General features: G+C 43.6%; 2 protein-coding genes across 2 annotated transcripts in view; both read left to right on the top strand.

The window, feature by feature from the left end:
* LOC120034804 (zinc finger protein 69 homolog) overlaps nt 1-16749 on the top strand; it is a 139059-nt gene that overhangs the window by 46293 nt on the left and 76017 nt on the right. The gene's annotated exons all lie outside the window — the stretch shown is intronic.
* On the top strand, nt 14140-16110 carry LOC120034868 (zinc finger protein 709-like). Its single transcript, XM_038981520.1, has 2 exons — nt 14140-14551; nt 14924-16110. Exons 1-2 carry the CDS (start codon nt 14371-14373, stop codon nt 15856-15858), a joined length of 1116 nt encoding a protein of 371 aa, XP_038837448.1. The 5' UTR covers nt 14140-14370; the 3' UTR covers nt 15859-16110.

Here is a 16749-nt window from a genome sequence, read left to right on the forward strand (position 1 = left end):
AATGGCACGAACAACAATGCATTGGCAGGGCAATTCAAGCAAAGTCAATATGCGGTGATAATGTATTGGGCTTATAGCTTACAGCACAAACCTCATTGCTACAGTACTGTTTTTAATTGGTTAATGTTGCATAAGCAATGTGTCTATTTCACAATAATCTATGATACTGGGTTCATTTCATGAGCTGAAATAAAAGATCCCAGAAATGTTCCATGTGCACAAAAGCTTATTTCTCTTAAAAATGCTGCACACATTTGTTTAAATCATAGCATTTATCCTTTGTCAAGATAATCCACCTACTTGACAGGTGTGGCTGATTAAACACCATGATCATTACACAGGTGCACCCTGTGCTGGGGACAATAAAAGGCCACTCTAAAATGTGAATTTTTTTCACACAAACTGACGTGTGCGCTGGGAGTCAGGAAGCAAGTTCAGGGAGAGCATAATTTAATAAACAAATTAACAATAGAGACACAAACAACGCACAGACATGACACTGGAACAGAAACAATGACGCCTGGGGAAGGAGTGACATATATTGGGAAGGTAATCAGGGAAGTGATGGAGTCCAGGTGAGTCTGATGACGCGCAAGTGCGCCTAATGATGGTGAAAGGTGTGCGCCATAACGAGCAGCCTGGTGACCTAGAGGCCGGAGAGGGAGCACACATGACAACAACACAACGCCACAGATGTCTCAAGTTTTGAGGGAGCATGCAATTGGCATACAGACTGCAGGAATGTCCACCAGAGCTGTTGCCAGATAATTGAATGTTCATTTCTCTACCATAAGCCACCTCCAATGTCATTTTAGAGAATTTGGCAGTACGTCCAACCGGCCTCACAATCGCAGACCACGTGTAACCACCAGCCACAACCTCCACATCCAGCTTCTTCACCTGCGGGATCATCTGAGACCAGCCACCTGGACAGCTGATTAAACTATGGGTTTGCAAAACTGAAGAATTTCTGCACAAACTTTTAGAACCCATCTCAGGAAAGCTCATCTGTGTGCTCGTCATCCTCACCAGGGTCTTGACCAGACTGCAGTTCGGCGTCGTAACCAACTATAGTGTGAAAATGCTCACCTTCGATGGTCACTGGCACGCTGGAGAATTGAGCTCTTTACAGATGAATCCCGCTTTCAACTGTACCGGGCAGATGACAGATAGCGTGTATGGCATTGTGTGGGCGAGCAGGTTGTTGATGTCAACTTTGTGAACAGAGTGCCCCATGGTGGCGGTGGGGTTATGGATGGAATTTAAATTCACAGAGATGCCGTGACGAGATTCTGAGGCCCATTGTCGTGCTATTCATCCGCCGCCATCACCTCATGTTTCAGCATGATAATGCACGGCCCCATGTTGCAAGGATCTGTACACAATTCCTTGAAGCTGAAAATGTCCCAGTTCTTCCATGGCCTGTATACTCACCAGACATGTCATCCATTGATCATGTTTGGTATGCTCTGGATCGACGTGTACGACAGCGTGTTCCAGTTCCCGGCGATATCCAGCAACTTCCCACAGCCATTGAAGAGGAGTGGGACAACATTCCACAGGCCACAATCAACAGCCTGATCAACTCTATGTGAAGGAGATGTGTCGCACTGCATGGGGCAAATCATGGTTACACCAGATACTGACTGGTTTTCTGATCCATGCCCCTACCTTTTTTTAAGGCATCTGTGACCAACAGTATTCCCATTCATGTGAAATCCATAGATTAGGGCCTAATGCATTTATTTAAATTGACTGATTTCCTTATATGAACTGTAACTCAGTAAAATCTTTGAAATTGTTGCATATTGCATTTATATTTTTGTTCAGTGTAAATATAAGTGTTGATATTAGTTGGCAGGGGTCTCTACTTCAACATTATTGTGTTTGGATGTATTTCTAATACCTTTTAAGACTGTTTCCGGAAGCTGTTGTCTCAGACCCTTTTCCATTTGATTGACCAGAAATCAAAGGCTTCACTTATTTCACATTTTTAGGATGGAAAATGGTTTAAAAATGTATATATGCCTTGATTTTTAAAAAAATATATAGACTCTTATCTTTCATTTGACACCCAATTTGACATGCTCCTATGAACTTCACATGTTGGTGCTCATGGATCCTTTTAGATGGAAATGTCCATATGTTGTTTCAAGCTGGGTGAATGACAAACTGATAACGGTTGCATCCTCCGCCCAACCACAGTGGGCGCAACGCGTCACGCGCCTCGAGGATTGACCTGTGTCGTGATCAATGGGGTAGCATTGAGTGTAATATTTCCTGGTGTTTCTGATGCGTGCCATTTGGTGAGTCGTAGACCCGTTGCCAATGGCGAGACCGAATACCCTGTCTGTCTTGTTGAGCTTTGGCACAGAGTTTCTACCTGATAAGGTCAGGTTAGGCTCTCACAGAATAGCAAATATAACCTATGTTCTGAAACCCTACTGTGCTTTAGGTGCCAAAGATTTGGTGCAGTGTGTAGGAGGGAGATCCCGAAATGTGCAGGAGGGCATACCCAAACAGGATTTTTTTCTTGTTGAATATATCAATATATTTAAGTATATAGAAGTATGTCTGTGATAAATATACTTTCATATATTTAAAATATATAACATATCTAAATCAGATGTATTTTTTGTACTTAAGTATATTCTTAGTATATTAGAGAAATAGCAAAACAAATATATTTTGAATACAGCTAGACACCAAACGCGCCTCAAACTATTATGCGTAATTATATTAAAGAACCCCATTAATTTCAGTATCAATTGTAGTTTTAGTAATCATATTAAAGTTACTCTTTCTGTTTAATGCATTGGATTTTGCAATCACATAAACTGTTGCCCATGAAAACTGTTTCCACACCATAACATAGAGAGAGATACGAAATGTTATGAGGTTACCGTACACAATCCAAGATCTCCTTAAAAAACGATGTCTGACAACAATATCCAGGAATTTCACCGAATCAATGTCAATGTGTAATTCAATTGATAAATGCTTAGTATATGATATAATAACAAACAACTGTATCATAAATGTAAGGAAAGAAAGGTGGTGTTTTATATCACACAATTTTTGCCGACACTGTGAAGACTCCAAGCATGAAAAAAGGTTTAAACGTAAGTTTTGATTCATCTCATGAATTCAATTGAATGTATCTATATTCTCCCTTGATATCTTAAAGTATCAACATAAAAAAAATTGCAAATGTTTATTAATGACTTGGTACCCTAGTTTTAAAAAGATCCATATACAGTGAGTGTACAAAACATTAGGAACACCTGCTCTTTCAAATCAAATCAAATGTTATTTGTCACATGCGCCGAATACAACAGGTATTCTTACAGTGAAATGCTTACTTAACTTAACCAACAATTCAGTTTTAAGAAAATACCCCCCAAAAAGTAAGAGATAAGAATAACAAATAATTAGTAGTAAAAAAACAATAGCAGGGCTATATACAGGGGGTACCGGAACATTGTCAATGTGCGGGGAACCGGTGTCGAGGTAAATGAGGTAATATGTACATGTAGATAGAGTTATTAAACTCCTCTGACACCGCCTGGTATAGAGGTCCTGGATGTCAGGAAGCTTGGCCCCGGTGATGTACTGGGCCGTACGCACTACCCTCTGCCTTGCGGTCGGAGGCCGAGCAGTTGCCATACCAGGCAGTGATGCAACCTGTCAGAATGCTCTCGATGGTGCAGCTGTAAAACCTTTTGAGGATCTGAGGACCTATGCCAAATCTTTTCAGTCTCCTGGGGGGGATAGGTTTTGTTGTGCCCTCTTCACGACTATCTTGGTGTGCTTGGACCATGTTAGTTTGTTGGTGATGTGGAGGCCAAGGAACTTGAAGCTCTCAACCTGCTCCACTACGGTAGTATACTTAGACAGAAAAACAATGCATTTAAAATGTGTGTTAAGTGTAATGATAGTAAAGATAGTACTAGATATACGAGAAAAGTACATCTCGTATTTGTAGTATATTATGTGAATTTGTAGCATATTTAAGTATACTTCAGTAGACTTGTAATATAAAAAATATACTTTTTTCTCACTTGGATAGTCAGAGGGAGTGTAAAGTTGGGATAGAGAAAGCACTGTGTGTGGGGGTGCCCATGCAGCTGGGTATCCGAAGTGCCCTGTGAGAGAGAGACAGGTTGAGATTGCCAGAGTTTGAGTGGGGAAGAAAAGTGTCCTGTGCTGAGGCAGTGACGAGAGTAGCGGTTAGCCCAAGGGTGAGGGATTCGACTTGGAGCCCCTCAGTGAGTAGGCCTGAAGAGAGATCCAGAGAGGATGAGTTTAATAAGGTAGGGTGTCTTGCGTTTATTGCTATGGTGGCGCTTGAATCAATTTGCAGTGGAAATTAAGAATGGACATTTGTCCAAACAAATGGAAAAATAAGCTAAATTGATATGGGAAAGGAAAAGGCTAGGGTTGATAATTCCCCATCGTATCTTGGTAGGAGTCTGTTTTCTGGAACTATGTACACCCAACTCGATAAACCCATTGAAGATATCCAAAGTGGTGGAGAAAGATTTGGGTAAAGTTAAATCAGAGCAGGGCACTTATTAAAGGAGTCATTTCTGGAGTTGCATAATAAGTTGATATTGATATGCTAAAGTACATTTCTGGAGTGGTTGATGTACGCTGGATGAATAGTGTGGTTAATGGCAAGAAGTGTTTGTCTCTCCTTGTGTTTTGTTTTTATGTGGAGTCCCTCCCGACCCGAGTGCAGCTGGGATATGTGTATTACCCTGTCAGAGCCTTTATATCCAGGCCTTTGCAGTGTAACAGGTGTAAAATGTTTGGACATGCAGAAAGTGTCTGCAGGCGGAAGGAGCCGAGATGTGGGACGTGTGGGCGAAACCACTTTGATGGAGACTGTATAGCAGAAGAAAATTACAGAGGAATAAAGTATTGTAACTGTGGTGGAGAACATGAGGCGATATCCTTGGAATGCCCATATAGGGTGAAAGAGATGGAGGTGGCCAAAATCAGGGAATTCAGTCTGTCTCCTATGCGGAGGCGGTAGAAAGGGTAGAAAAAGTAGAATGTCCGATGTTATCAGGTAGGCCTCTGCAGGCTGCAGAGTTGGCCTCCCACCAGCAGGATCCAGATATGCTGTATGTAAAAAAGGTGGACGTTGTGGTTTTTATGGCAATGGTGATCAATGGCACAGCTAACGTGGAGGGAAAGTCCAGAAAGATGGGCATTACTGTGGATGCGGCAGAGTGGTTTGACGTTTGAAGAACTGAAGGAGAGAGAGATAATATCAAAAAGTATCTCCCACTCTCACCGTATGCAGTTTCCTTTTTTCACCCCTGTACAGTTGGTGGCGGTAATACACCATCAATATTGGATGCCAACCGCCGTTAAACCCCACCTAAGAAGAAGAAGTAAACGGAAGTGAACCACAGTGACCATGAACCATTTCTTAGACGTTTATTAACACCCTGGATTTCGAAATATGAGTAGTCATAACTGCACAGCATCACATTCTCACCCCATATAGAGTATCATTCGTGTTGGAGACGACTTAGTCGATAGAAGGTATATAGGTAACGCTAGCTACTAACGTTCGCTAATAATGGCTAACTGTATGGTGTTTCACACTCAAATAGCCTCCATCATGGAGGTGCTAGCGAATGCAGCCGTTGCAGAGATCTGTAAACTCGTTGATGACGACTATGCAGTGTTTCGTTTGGAAATAACTCAAAGCCAGAAAGAAAACAGGACATTGCGGAGAAAACTACTGGAACTGAAGGTGGCACGGGAGCGCGCAGAGAGGACAATGCCAGAACGCGTCCTCGCCATTCGACCCAGTAGTGTTAAGATCCTCGACCGATACAGAGGAATGGCAAGAGGTACATTTTGCAGAAGGCCGAGGATGCGCGGCCTGTCGCACCGTTCCCCTCTGGACATCTGTTCAGATGTGTTACCCAGAATTTGGTCTTGGTCAGTTTTTGAATAGTATGCAATAATTCCCCTGATTACTTAGCTATATTGGCGCAAAAAAACTCATATTCTAACCAGATTATTAATTTACTCCATTTCCTATTATTTACTCAATGAAAACAATGTAACACATGGAACATAATACATCGATCAATAAATAGTATTTCAAGAAGTTATGAGAAACGTTACCTTACTGTACAATATACAGTTGAGCATTGACAGTACCTAACCTATCCACCTCTTTTCGCCCAATCACTTTCTCAGGTGAAGGACATCGCACTGGAGGCTACAGAAGCTTTGTTAAGCCAGTGGGACACAATACATGGAGAGATGACCAACCAATCACTGATGATGATGGGAGTGGAACCTCAACCCAGCACATTATCATGATAGAGGTTAGTGTAATAGTATTACATCAAAATTACAGTACATCAAATGTTGCCAATTTATTTCAGAAAGGCTCCCCACCGCTATTCACTTGCTTACATGTACATCCTCATTTATCTGCCATAGGGAAGCTTGTGAGACTTCCCTATGACATTGTTATCCAATAACCTCCTCTCTTCTTTGTCAGTCTGCAGAGGCTGCAGGTCCTGTGGTCAAGCTGGAGCGGTCTGAAGGAGAGGAGGACCCACGGCACAGCACAGACATCCAGACTGGAGCGGCTGTAGCCACGGAGGACCCCACCACCGCCCCAGTGCAGCCCAGGACCCAACGCAGCATCACGGAGGTCAGTGGAACGCCAAACGCCGCACTCAAGTCAGAGACAGTCACCGAGACTTTAACGGGGCTGGGGCGACTGGGCTGTCCTCCTGCACCCCACTCAGAGTATTTAATTTACGCTAACCCGAGGACAGTTTTATCCAATCGGGACTCAGGTGATGCATTACAGACTCACAATGATCCGTCCTGTTCATACGCTACAGAGACACAGATGATATCTGGTGACATGCCTGTGGGCTTAGATACACAGATTAATCCAATGAGAAGGGACTGGAACTGTTACAGTAGTAGTGTAAACTCTGAAAGGCACCTAGATAAGAAAGGGGAAGGTCTTGTCGTAAATGAGGTTATTGTGAAAGTTGAGCGGAACTCTCCTCAGACATGGAATGCAGACGAGACTCACTCAAGAGAAGGACACTCGCTGGACAACACCAGTGACTTCTTAGATTACAGGGAAAGCTTGGAGACAAATCGAAATGTTGCGACCCACTCCCCTTTACATGCGTTCAGAGAATGCGACCCAGTGTCCACGTCGATGGAGCCTTCTGATTCACACGGCCGCGTCCTTTTTGATCAGGTATTGAACTCAAATGACAGGACTAGAGCCCAGGCTCAGAAAGGGGACTCTACATCGTGCAATAGTAAAGAGAAACGGTTCCTCTGCATGTTCTGTAACAAAGGCTTCAGCTGCCCCCATAATGTGGAGATCCACCAGAGGGTCCACACCGGAGTGAAACCCTACAGCTGTACGCAGTGTCACATGCGCTTCGCCCAGGCTGGCAACCTGAAGAGGCACCAGAGGGTCCACACAGGGGTGAAACCCTTCAGCTGTACACAGTGTCACATGCGCTTTGCCGAGGCTGGTGACCTGAAGAGGCATCAGAGCGTCCACACAGGGGAGAAACCCTACAGCTGCCCCCAGTGTGAGAAGAGGTTCTCTCGCCAGCACCAGCTGAAGATGCACCTGAAGGTCCACACGGGAGAAACGCTGTTTGCCTGTATGCACTGCGGGAAGAGGTTCTCAGAGAGGAGCTACCTCAGAATACACCAACAGAAAAATCATTCCAATCTATAACATCGAAAGAAACCATTTAATGCGATAGCTTGTGACGTTTAGATCAAGCCCTGCATTAAAGGCAAATTGATGCATTGTCATTGTTATCAGCAGAAAAGATCCACAGGTGCATTTGGAATAACGAGTAACAGATTTCAGTGTTGAATATTCCTGGGTAGAATTTTGCATCCAGACATTGTGTGTTATATAAGCCTAAAGTCTGTTACATATTATGTTTGTACTGTGTAGGATATATGTTTACAAATGCCTGGATTACTTCCATTCACCTACTGAATTTTTTCCCAAGACACTTTTAATGATAAAATAAATGCAGTTAAACAAGTTAATGCTGATATTTAGTTGGGGCATGTGTATATGTGGTTTTCATATGGTGTATTTAAAACGTGTTTATGTTTAATAAACACAAAATGGGACTTTTATTGAGATTCTCTTTAATATTCATCACATATGATCTCAACCTATTCTGCATACACACAACAGTGCTTTATAACCAATATACACTTACTAAATATTTCTACTAGGGCCATCGTTTAACGTGTGACATGTTTATCGCTGTACATTTTTTGGATGCCGTTAATTGCGTTTCCATATCTTCACCACATGGAACCTTTTTAAGCATGTGTTTCCGCACCGGCGCTTTTAAATGCAGAACACAACAGGGGACACAGCGACAGTCAATGCTTGCACCTTTGCATAGCTGAAGACTGTGTGCCTCTAGCCAAACTCATGTGAAAGTTATACCCAATAGTACTGGAGCTATTGTTTTTCTTTCAGACGCGGATTGGTTTTAAACTACTCGCAAGCTGCTGTTTTTTGATTTGATAACAAACACCATTGGTTAGCTAGCTGGTCATGTTACCTAGCAACCTGATAACTTGACCACTGACTAGGCTATGCACATTTGGATGGCACAGGAAGAACTGAAAAGGAATAGGCTCCTCAAAAATATGCTTCAAAGTTAGGCTGCATATGCAAGAGTGGGGTGTGTATGAATGTGTGAATGTGTGAGAGCGAGGATGTGCGTTTTCAAGTTTCACGTTTTTATTGTCATGTGCACTAGTCCAGTGAAATGCCATTCTTTCTCTTTCCCAACAAAGCAGTCATCAATATCATAGTCAATAGTGTGAGAGTGGGAGTAAGTGGGAGGGAGACTGCGTAGGACTATGAGTGTAAAGGTATCTGAACAGTACAGATGGTTACAATGCTTTCATCAGTTTAAAAGCTATTTGTTCTTTGTATCCAGAGACAGTTATTTTTACCTAGAATGCTTTAACAGTACTTAAAATGGTGTGTGTAAGAGAAAGAGAGAGTGTGTGTGTGTGTGGTCTGTACTGTGTACAAGTGTTACACTTCAAGAACATTGATAAGAGGGAGTAGACCTACACAAACATTGGGAGCACTAATAGCTGTAGCTATGTTAGGGACTTTTGTGTTGTTTATGGTGAAAATGCTATTAAAAGATTCTGATGTAGATCATTTTGTGTTTCCGTCCCTTACGATCAAAGCATTGTATGCCAGTACATCAATGCACTACTTTTTAAATGGAAAAGTCTTTCTTTGGGGGACAAATTTGAGCACATTTAAAAATGTTGACTAATACGATTTACTAATGCCATTAACTTGATTATTGTTATCGTTTGACAGCCCTAATACCTACACATACCCACACACTAACAAACACCTACTGTACACGTCAAAATAGTTTAGTCAGGTTTATCTGACTTCTATTTACCCACAACATCATATTTATGTCCACCATGATGGGTTTAAAGACAATGAAGTCATTCTGTAACTACAGTATAGGACTCAAACGTAGTGGGGATGGATAACTCCATGCTGAAAGTGTGTACGTACCTGAGGGAGTGTATGTCTGTGTAATCTGTATCACCTCTCTCTTCCAGGAGGAGGAGGGTCCAGATGTGCTGCTGGTGAAGGAGGAGGGTCTGGGGAACCCTGAGGGGACCATGGTCGTGGAGGACAACCAGACTACACCTCCTCCTGAACCCAAAGAGGAACCAGCTGAGCTGTACAGGACCACACACAGTCTCACGGAGGTGAGCCCACTGTGAACTGGGTTGTTCCACTAAATGAGTGCCTTTTAAAAAATATTTTAAGTTGAAATTGTCCACCAATATTACATTTTAAAAGCCTGTTATGGGCCCTCCAGAGTGGCACAGCTGTCTAAGGCATTACATCGCAGTGTTGAGGCGTCACTACAGCATGGGGTTCGAGGAAGCATGACTTTTGGCAAACTCCAAGCAGGCTGCCATGTGCCTTTTACTGAGGAGTGGCCACTCTACAATAAAGGCCTGATTGGTGGAGTGCTGCAGAGATGGTTGTCCTTCTGAAAGGTTGGGGTATTGTGTGTAGATTGATGAGGGAATAAAAATAAAACATTTTTTTAAATAAGGCTGTAACGTAGCAAAATGTGGAAAAAGTCAAGGGGTTTGAATACTTTCCGAATGTATTGTTATTGGAAAGATCCTTTTTGTGGATACGGCCCCGGTCTTGGTTCATGTCATCTTAAAGGTCCGTTCTGCCACTTTTCAATCTCATAATCATAATTTCCAGCACCAAATCAGTGTCTACATATGTGAAAACAAGACCGTTTCTATGATCTGTGGTTAAAAAGATAAGGTCCTAAAAAAACGCTTCTCTGTGACATCTCTGGGTAGGATTGAAAGTAAAAAAACATTCATTTTCAAAACCTGCACCGAGTTTCTAGCCCAAGGGAGGGTATTTTCTTGCTCCCCACATCACTTCGAATCTTAGTGTTTTGAAAATCACTTTTTTTAATGTCATTGGGTAGAATGTTATGTTATATTTTTTTCTACTAAACTTTAGAAATGTGCCGTTTCCATGGTCAAGCAGCTGCACACAAGCCTAAGATCCCCATGCGCAATGCCGAGCATCGGCTGGAGTGGTGTAAAGCTCGCCGCCATTAGACTCTGGAGCAGTGGAAACGCGTTCTCTGGAGTGATGAATCACGCTTCACCATCTGGCAGTCCGACGGACAAATCTAGGTTTGGCGGATGCCAGGAGAACTCTACCCGTCCCAATGCATAATGCCAACTGTTAAGTTTGGTGGAGGAGGAATAATGGTCTGGGGCTGTTTTTCATTGTTCGGGCTAGGCCCCTTAGTTCCAGTGAAGGGAAATCTTAACGCTACAGCGAAACAGACACCCGGCCAGTCCCAGATCCCCGTCATTCACTGGAGAAGGAAACTGAGATTTTGCGGAAAAAGATCGGGTTGCCTTGTGAGGATCAGGCGACGAGTGGCTAATCTGCCTTTGCCTTCCGTCCTGCTAGCTAACGTTCAATCGCTGGAAAATAAATGGGACGAACTGAAAGCACATATATCCTACCAACGGGACATTAAAAACTGTAATATCTTATGTTTCACCGAGTCGTGGCTGAACGACAACATTAAGAACATAAAGCTGGCTATACACTCATCGGCAGGATAGAACAGCAGCCTCTGGTAAGACAAGGCGCGGGGGCCTATGCAAATATGTAAACAACAGCTGTTGCACGATATCTAAGGAAGTCTCGAGGTTTTGCTCTCCAGAGGTAGAGTATCTCATGATAAGCTGTTGACCACACTATCTACCTAGAGAGTTTATCTGTATTTTTTGTAGCTGTCTACATACCACCACAGACCAATGCTGGCACTAAAACCGCACTCAATGAGCTGTATACCGCCATAAGCAAACAGGAAAACACTCATCCAGAGGCGGTGCTCCTAGTGGCGAGGATTTTAATGCAGGGAAACTTAAATCAGTTTTACCTAATTTCTATCAGCATGTCAAATGTGCAACCAGAGAGAAATTGTTTTGACTACCTTTACTCCACACGCGTACAAAGCTCTCCCTCGCCCTCCATTTGGCAAACTTGACCATAATTCTATCCAACTGATTCCTGCTTACAGGCAAAAATTCTAACAGGAAGCACCAGTGACTCTGTCTATAAAAAAAGTGGTCAGATGAAGCAGATGCTAAACTACAGGACTGTTTTTCTAGCACAGACTGGAATATGTTCCGGGATTCTTCCGATGGCATTGAGTAGTACACCACAAAAGTCACTGGCTTTATCAATAAGTGCATTGAGGATGTTGTCTCCACAGTGACTGTACATACATACCCCAACCAGAAGCCATGGATTACAGGCAACAGTTTCACTGAGCTAAAGGGTAGAGCTGCCGCTTTCAAGGAGCGGGACTCTAACCCGGAGGCTTATAAGAAATCCCGCTATGCCCTCAGACGAACCATCAAAAAGGAAAAGCGTCAATACAGGACTAAGATCGAATCGTACTACACCGGCTCCGATGCTCGTCGGATGTGGCAGGGCTTGCAAACTATTACAGACTACAAAGGGAAGCACAGCCGAGAGCTTCCCAGTGACACGAGCCTATCAGACAAGCTAAATATGCTTGCTTCGAGGCAAGTAACACTGAAATATGCATGAGAGCATCAGCTGTTCCGGACGACTGTGTGATCACGCTCTCCGCAGCCAATGTGAGTAAGCCCTTTTAAACAGGTCAACAAGGTCGTAGAGCCAGACGGATTACCAGAACGTGTACTCCGAGCATGCGCTGACCAACTGGCAAGTGTCTTCACTGACATTTTCAACCTCTCCCTGTCTGAGTCTGTAATACCAACATGTTTTAAGCAGACCACCATAGTCCCTGTGCCCAAGAACACTAAGGTAACCTGCATGAATGACTACCGACCCGTAGCACTCACGTCTGTAGCCATGAAGTGCTTTGAAAGGCTGGTCATGGCTCATATCAACACGATTATCCCAGAAACACTAGACCCACTCCAATTTGCATACTACACCAACAGATCCACATACTCCACACTGCCCTTTCACACCTGGACAAAAGGAATACCTATGTGAGAATGCTATTTATTGACTACAGCTCAGCGTTCAACACCATAGTGCCCTCAAAACTCATCACTAAGCTAAAGACCCTGGGACTAAACACCTCCCTCTGCAACTGGATCCTGGACTTCCTGGCGGGCCGTCCCCAGATGGTAAGGGTAGGTAACAACACATCCGCAACACTGATCCTCAACACGGGGGCCCCTCAGAGGGGCGTGCTCTGTCCCCTCCTGTACTCCCTGTTCACTCATGACTGCACGGCCAAGCACGACTCCAGCACCATCATTAAGTTTGCTGATGACAACAGTGGTAGGCCTGATCACCAACAACGATGAGACAGCCTATAGGGAGATCAGAGACCTGACAATGTGGTGCAAGGACAACAACCTCTCCCCAACGTGATCAAGACAAAGGAGATGATTGTGGACTACAGGAAAAGGAGGACGGAGCACGCCCCCATTCTCATTGACAGGGCTGTAGTGGAGCAGGTTGAGAGCTTCAAGTTCCTTGGCATCCACATCACCAACAAACTAACATGGTCCAAGCACACAAGACAGTCGTGAAGAGGGTACGACAAAACCTATTTCCCCTTTTGCATGGGTCCTCAGATCCTCAAAAGGTTTTACAGCTGCACCACTGAGAGCATCCTGACGGGTTGCATCACTGCCTGGTATGGCAACTGCTCGGCCTCCGACCGCAAGGCAATACAGAGGGTAGTGCGTACGGCCCAGTACATCACCGGGGCCAAGCTTCTTGCCATCCAGGACCTGTATACCAGGCGGTGTCAGAGGAAGGCTCTAAAAATTGTATTTTCTACGCTGCTGTAACTCTCTGTAATTATCTATGCTTTAATAACTATGTACATATTACCTCGACACCGTTGCCCCCGCACATTGACTCTGTACCGGTACCCTCCTGTATATAGCCCCGCTATTGTTATTTACTGCTGCTCTAATTATTTGTTGTTCTAATCTCTTACTTTTTTGTAGGTATTTTGTTAAAACGGCATTGTTGGTTAAGTGCTTGTACGTAAGCATTTCACTAAGGTGTACACCTGTTGTATTTGGCACATGTGACAAATACAATTTTATTTTGATTTGACAATGACATTCTAGAAGATTCTGTGCTTCCACCTTTGTGAAAACAGTTTGGGGAAGGCCTTTTCCTGTTTCAGCATGACAATGCCCCCATGCACAAAGTGAGGTCCAGACAGAAGTGGTTTGTCGAGATCGACGTGGAAGACCTTGACAGGCCTGCACAGAGCCCTGACCTCAACCTCATCTAACACCTTTGGGATGAATTGGAACGCCGACTGCGAGCCAGGCCTAATCACCCAACATCAGTGCCCAACCTCACTAATGCTCTTGTGGCTGAATGGAAGCAAGTCCCCACAGCTAGTGGAAAGCCTTCCCATAAGAGTGGAGGCTGTTATAGCAGCAAAGGGGGGGACCAACTCCATATTAATACCCATGATTTTGGAAAGAGATGTTCTACGAGCAGGTGTCTTAATACTTTTAGTGTATGTTGACACTGGTATTGTATTGGAGATAATGAAAGTGAGGTTGAAAAGTGGTGGAGTTGCCCTTTAAGTGTGAGACCATGCCTTTGAAATATCAAACCATTAGAGAGTGTCAAGTAATCAAATCAACTAACATGTTTGCATAGTATCAAATCAACTAACATGTTTGCATAATACTCATAGCAATCCCTCATTACCCAATCAGAAGATGCTCCATAGCAGGGTACTCATATCAGATTTCTTGATCCAACATCCTCTCACTCTGTATCTCTTACAGTCAGTAGACATGGAAGATGGGAAGCCTGATCTGCTGCTGGTCAAAGAGGAGACAATAGAGGACAGACCAGAGAGCATTGACCTGCTGAGTGCACTAAAGATTGGGGAGCAAGGTAAGGGAGACATGCATATTTACATTTAGTCATTTAGCAGACACTCTTATCCAGAGCAATTAGGGTTAAGTACAGATTTTTCAACGAGACGGCTCAGGATTCGAACCAGCAACCTTTCTGTTACTGGCCCAATGCTCTTAACCGCTAGGCTACCTGCCTACATACAGTAATAGATTTTCATTGGGAATAGTGATGCGCCTGGCTATTTTCTTTTCTTCTATATTTTCTTCATTCATTAAATCAATAGAACTTATGTTTACATGTAAAAACAGACATTATAATCTATGAACTTGACCAGGTAATTGACAAAAAAAACATATGTAGAGTTCTCTGCCATGTTTTTAAAGCCTATTTTCTAACCTCTTCCTGCAGGTGGTTGGCTGGAGGCTAACAGAGGAGACTGGACAACAATTTTGGATACCCAGACCAGTGAAGCCAAGAGCCCAGGGGACAACATCACTGAGCAGGGCAGGACCAGAAACGACATAGTGGAGGTCAGTGGATGGGACAGCATCCTCAACTCTGGGCTGGGGAACAACACTGTTAACCACAACCAGAAACTGACAGTCGAACACAGAACAACAACCGAACTTAGTCTCCATGACAACAGGGTGAGGTGTAGATTTGGTCCACGGGGACTGGGAGGTATCCATATGCGGCAGGAGAGAACAGAAACAGACTCTGCTAACGATGCTCCGTCCTGCTCCTATAGTTGTGATTCAGAGAGACTGATGGCGCCTCAGGTTAACCCCCTAACTTGTGCTGCCTTCAGCCTGCCTTCGATAGGATCTATCAACTGGAATATGGACCCTGCGACAACACAGACACTTCCTGGCCCTCCTCACACTCTCCTAATGTTAAACCAGACCTCAGACAAAGCCAGTGCTTCAACACTAAATGGCTACACAAGCCCATTGCCAAATGACAGTAGTAGTGATGCTATCAGTAGATCCGGTGGCAAAGAGAAGCGCTTTCCGTGTTCATTCTGTGGCAAAGCCTTCAGTTTCTGCAAACAGGTGATCCACCAGAGGGTGCACACGGGGGAGAAACCATTCGGCTGCCACCTGTGCCAGGCCAGTTTTTCACAATCGTCCAGCCTGAACAGGCACCAGAGAGTCCACACGGGGGAGAAATCCTACAGCTGCCCCCAGTGTGAGAAGAAATTCTCCCGCCAGCACCAGCTGAAGATGCACCTCAAGGTCCACACGGGAGAAAGGCCATTCGCCTGTACTCACTGCGGGAAGAGGTTCTCGGAGAGGAGATACCTCAAGATGCACCAGCAGAAAAAACATTCCACTATAACATAGAAAGTAACCATTCCACTCGATTCTGACGTTTAGATCAAACCCTGCATTAAAGGTAGATGCAGCAACATGACATAGATACATCCAGTAAGCAGCAGTTGTGGGTCAATCGTTGAAGTGCAAGGCCCATACATTGTGTGATATATAAGGCATGTAGTACAATATTGTGTTACAGCCTGAATTTAAAATGTATTTCATATATATTTTTTGTCACTCGCCTACACAATACCCCGTAATGTCAAAGTGGAATTATGTTTTTCAAAGGTTTTACAAATCAAAAGCTGAAATGTTTTGAGTCAATAAGTATTCAACCCCCTTGTTATGGCAAGCCTAAATAAATTCAGAAGTACAAATGTGCTTAACAAGCCACATAATAAGTTGCATGGACACTGTGTGCAATAATAGTGTTTAACTTGATTTGTGAATGACTGCCTCATCGCTGTACCCCACACATACAATTATCTGTAAGGTCCCTTAGTCAAGCAGTGAATTTCAGACACAGATTAAACCACAAAGACAAGGGAGGTTTTTCAATGACTCACAAAGAAGTGCCCCTATTGGTAGATGGGTAAAAAAAATTAAAAAAGCAAAATTTGAATATCCCTTTCATTACACTTTGGATGGTGTGCCAATACATCCAGTCACTACAAAGATACAGGCGACCTTCCTAACTCAGTTGCTGGAGAGGAAGGAAACCACTCAGGGATTTCACCATGAGGCCAATGGTGACTTTAAAATGTTTACAGAGTTCAATGGCTGTGATAGAACACTGACACAACAACATTGTAGTTCACAATACTAACCTAATTGACAGAGTGAAAAGAAGGAAGCCTGTACAGAATAAACATGCACTTAAGTAATACTGCAAGAAATGTGGCAAAGCAATTCACTTTT

This window comes from Salvelinus namaycush, chromosome 42 (genome assembly GCF_016432855.1).
Source record: "Salvelinus namaycush isolate Seneca chromosome 42, SaNama_1.0, whole genome shotgun sequence".
In the NCBI taxonomy this organism is placed as follows: domain Eukaryota; kingdom Metazoa; phylum Chordata; class Actinopteri; order Salmoniformes; family Salmonidae; genus Salvelinus; species Salvelinus namaycush.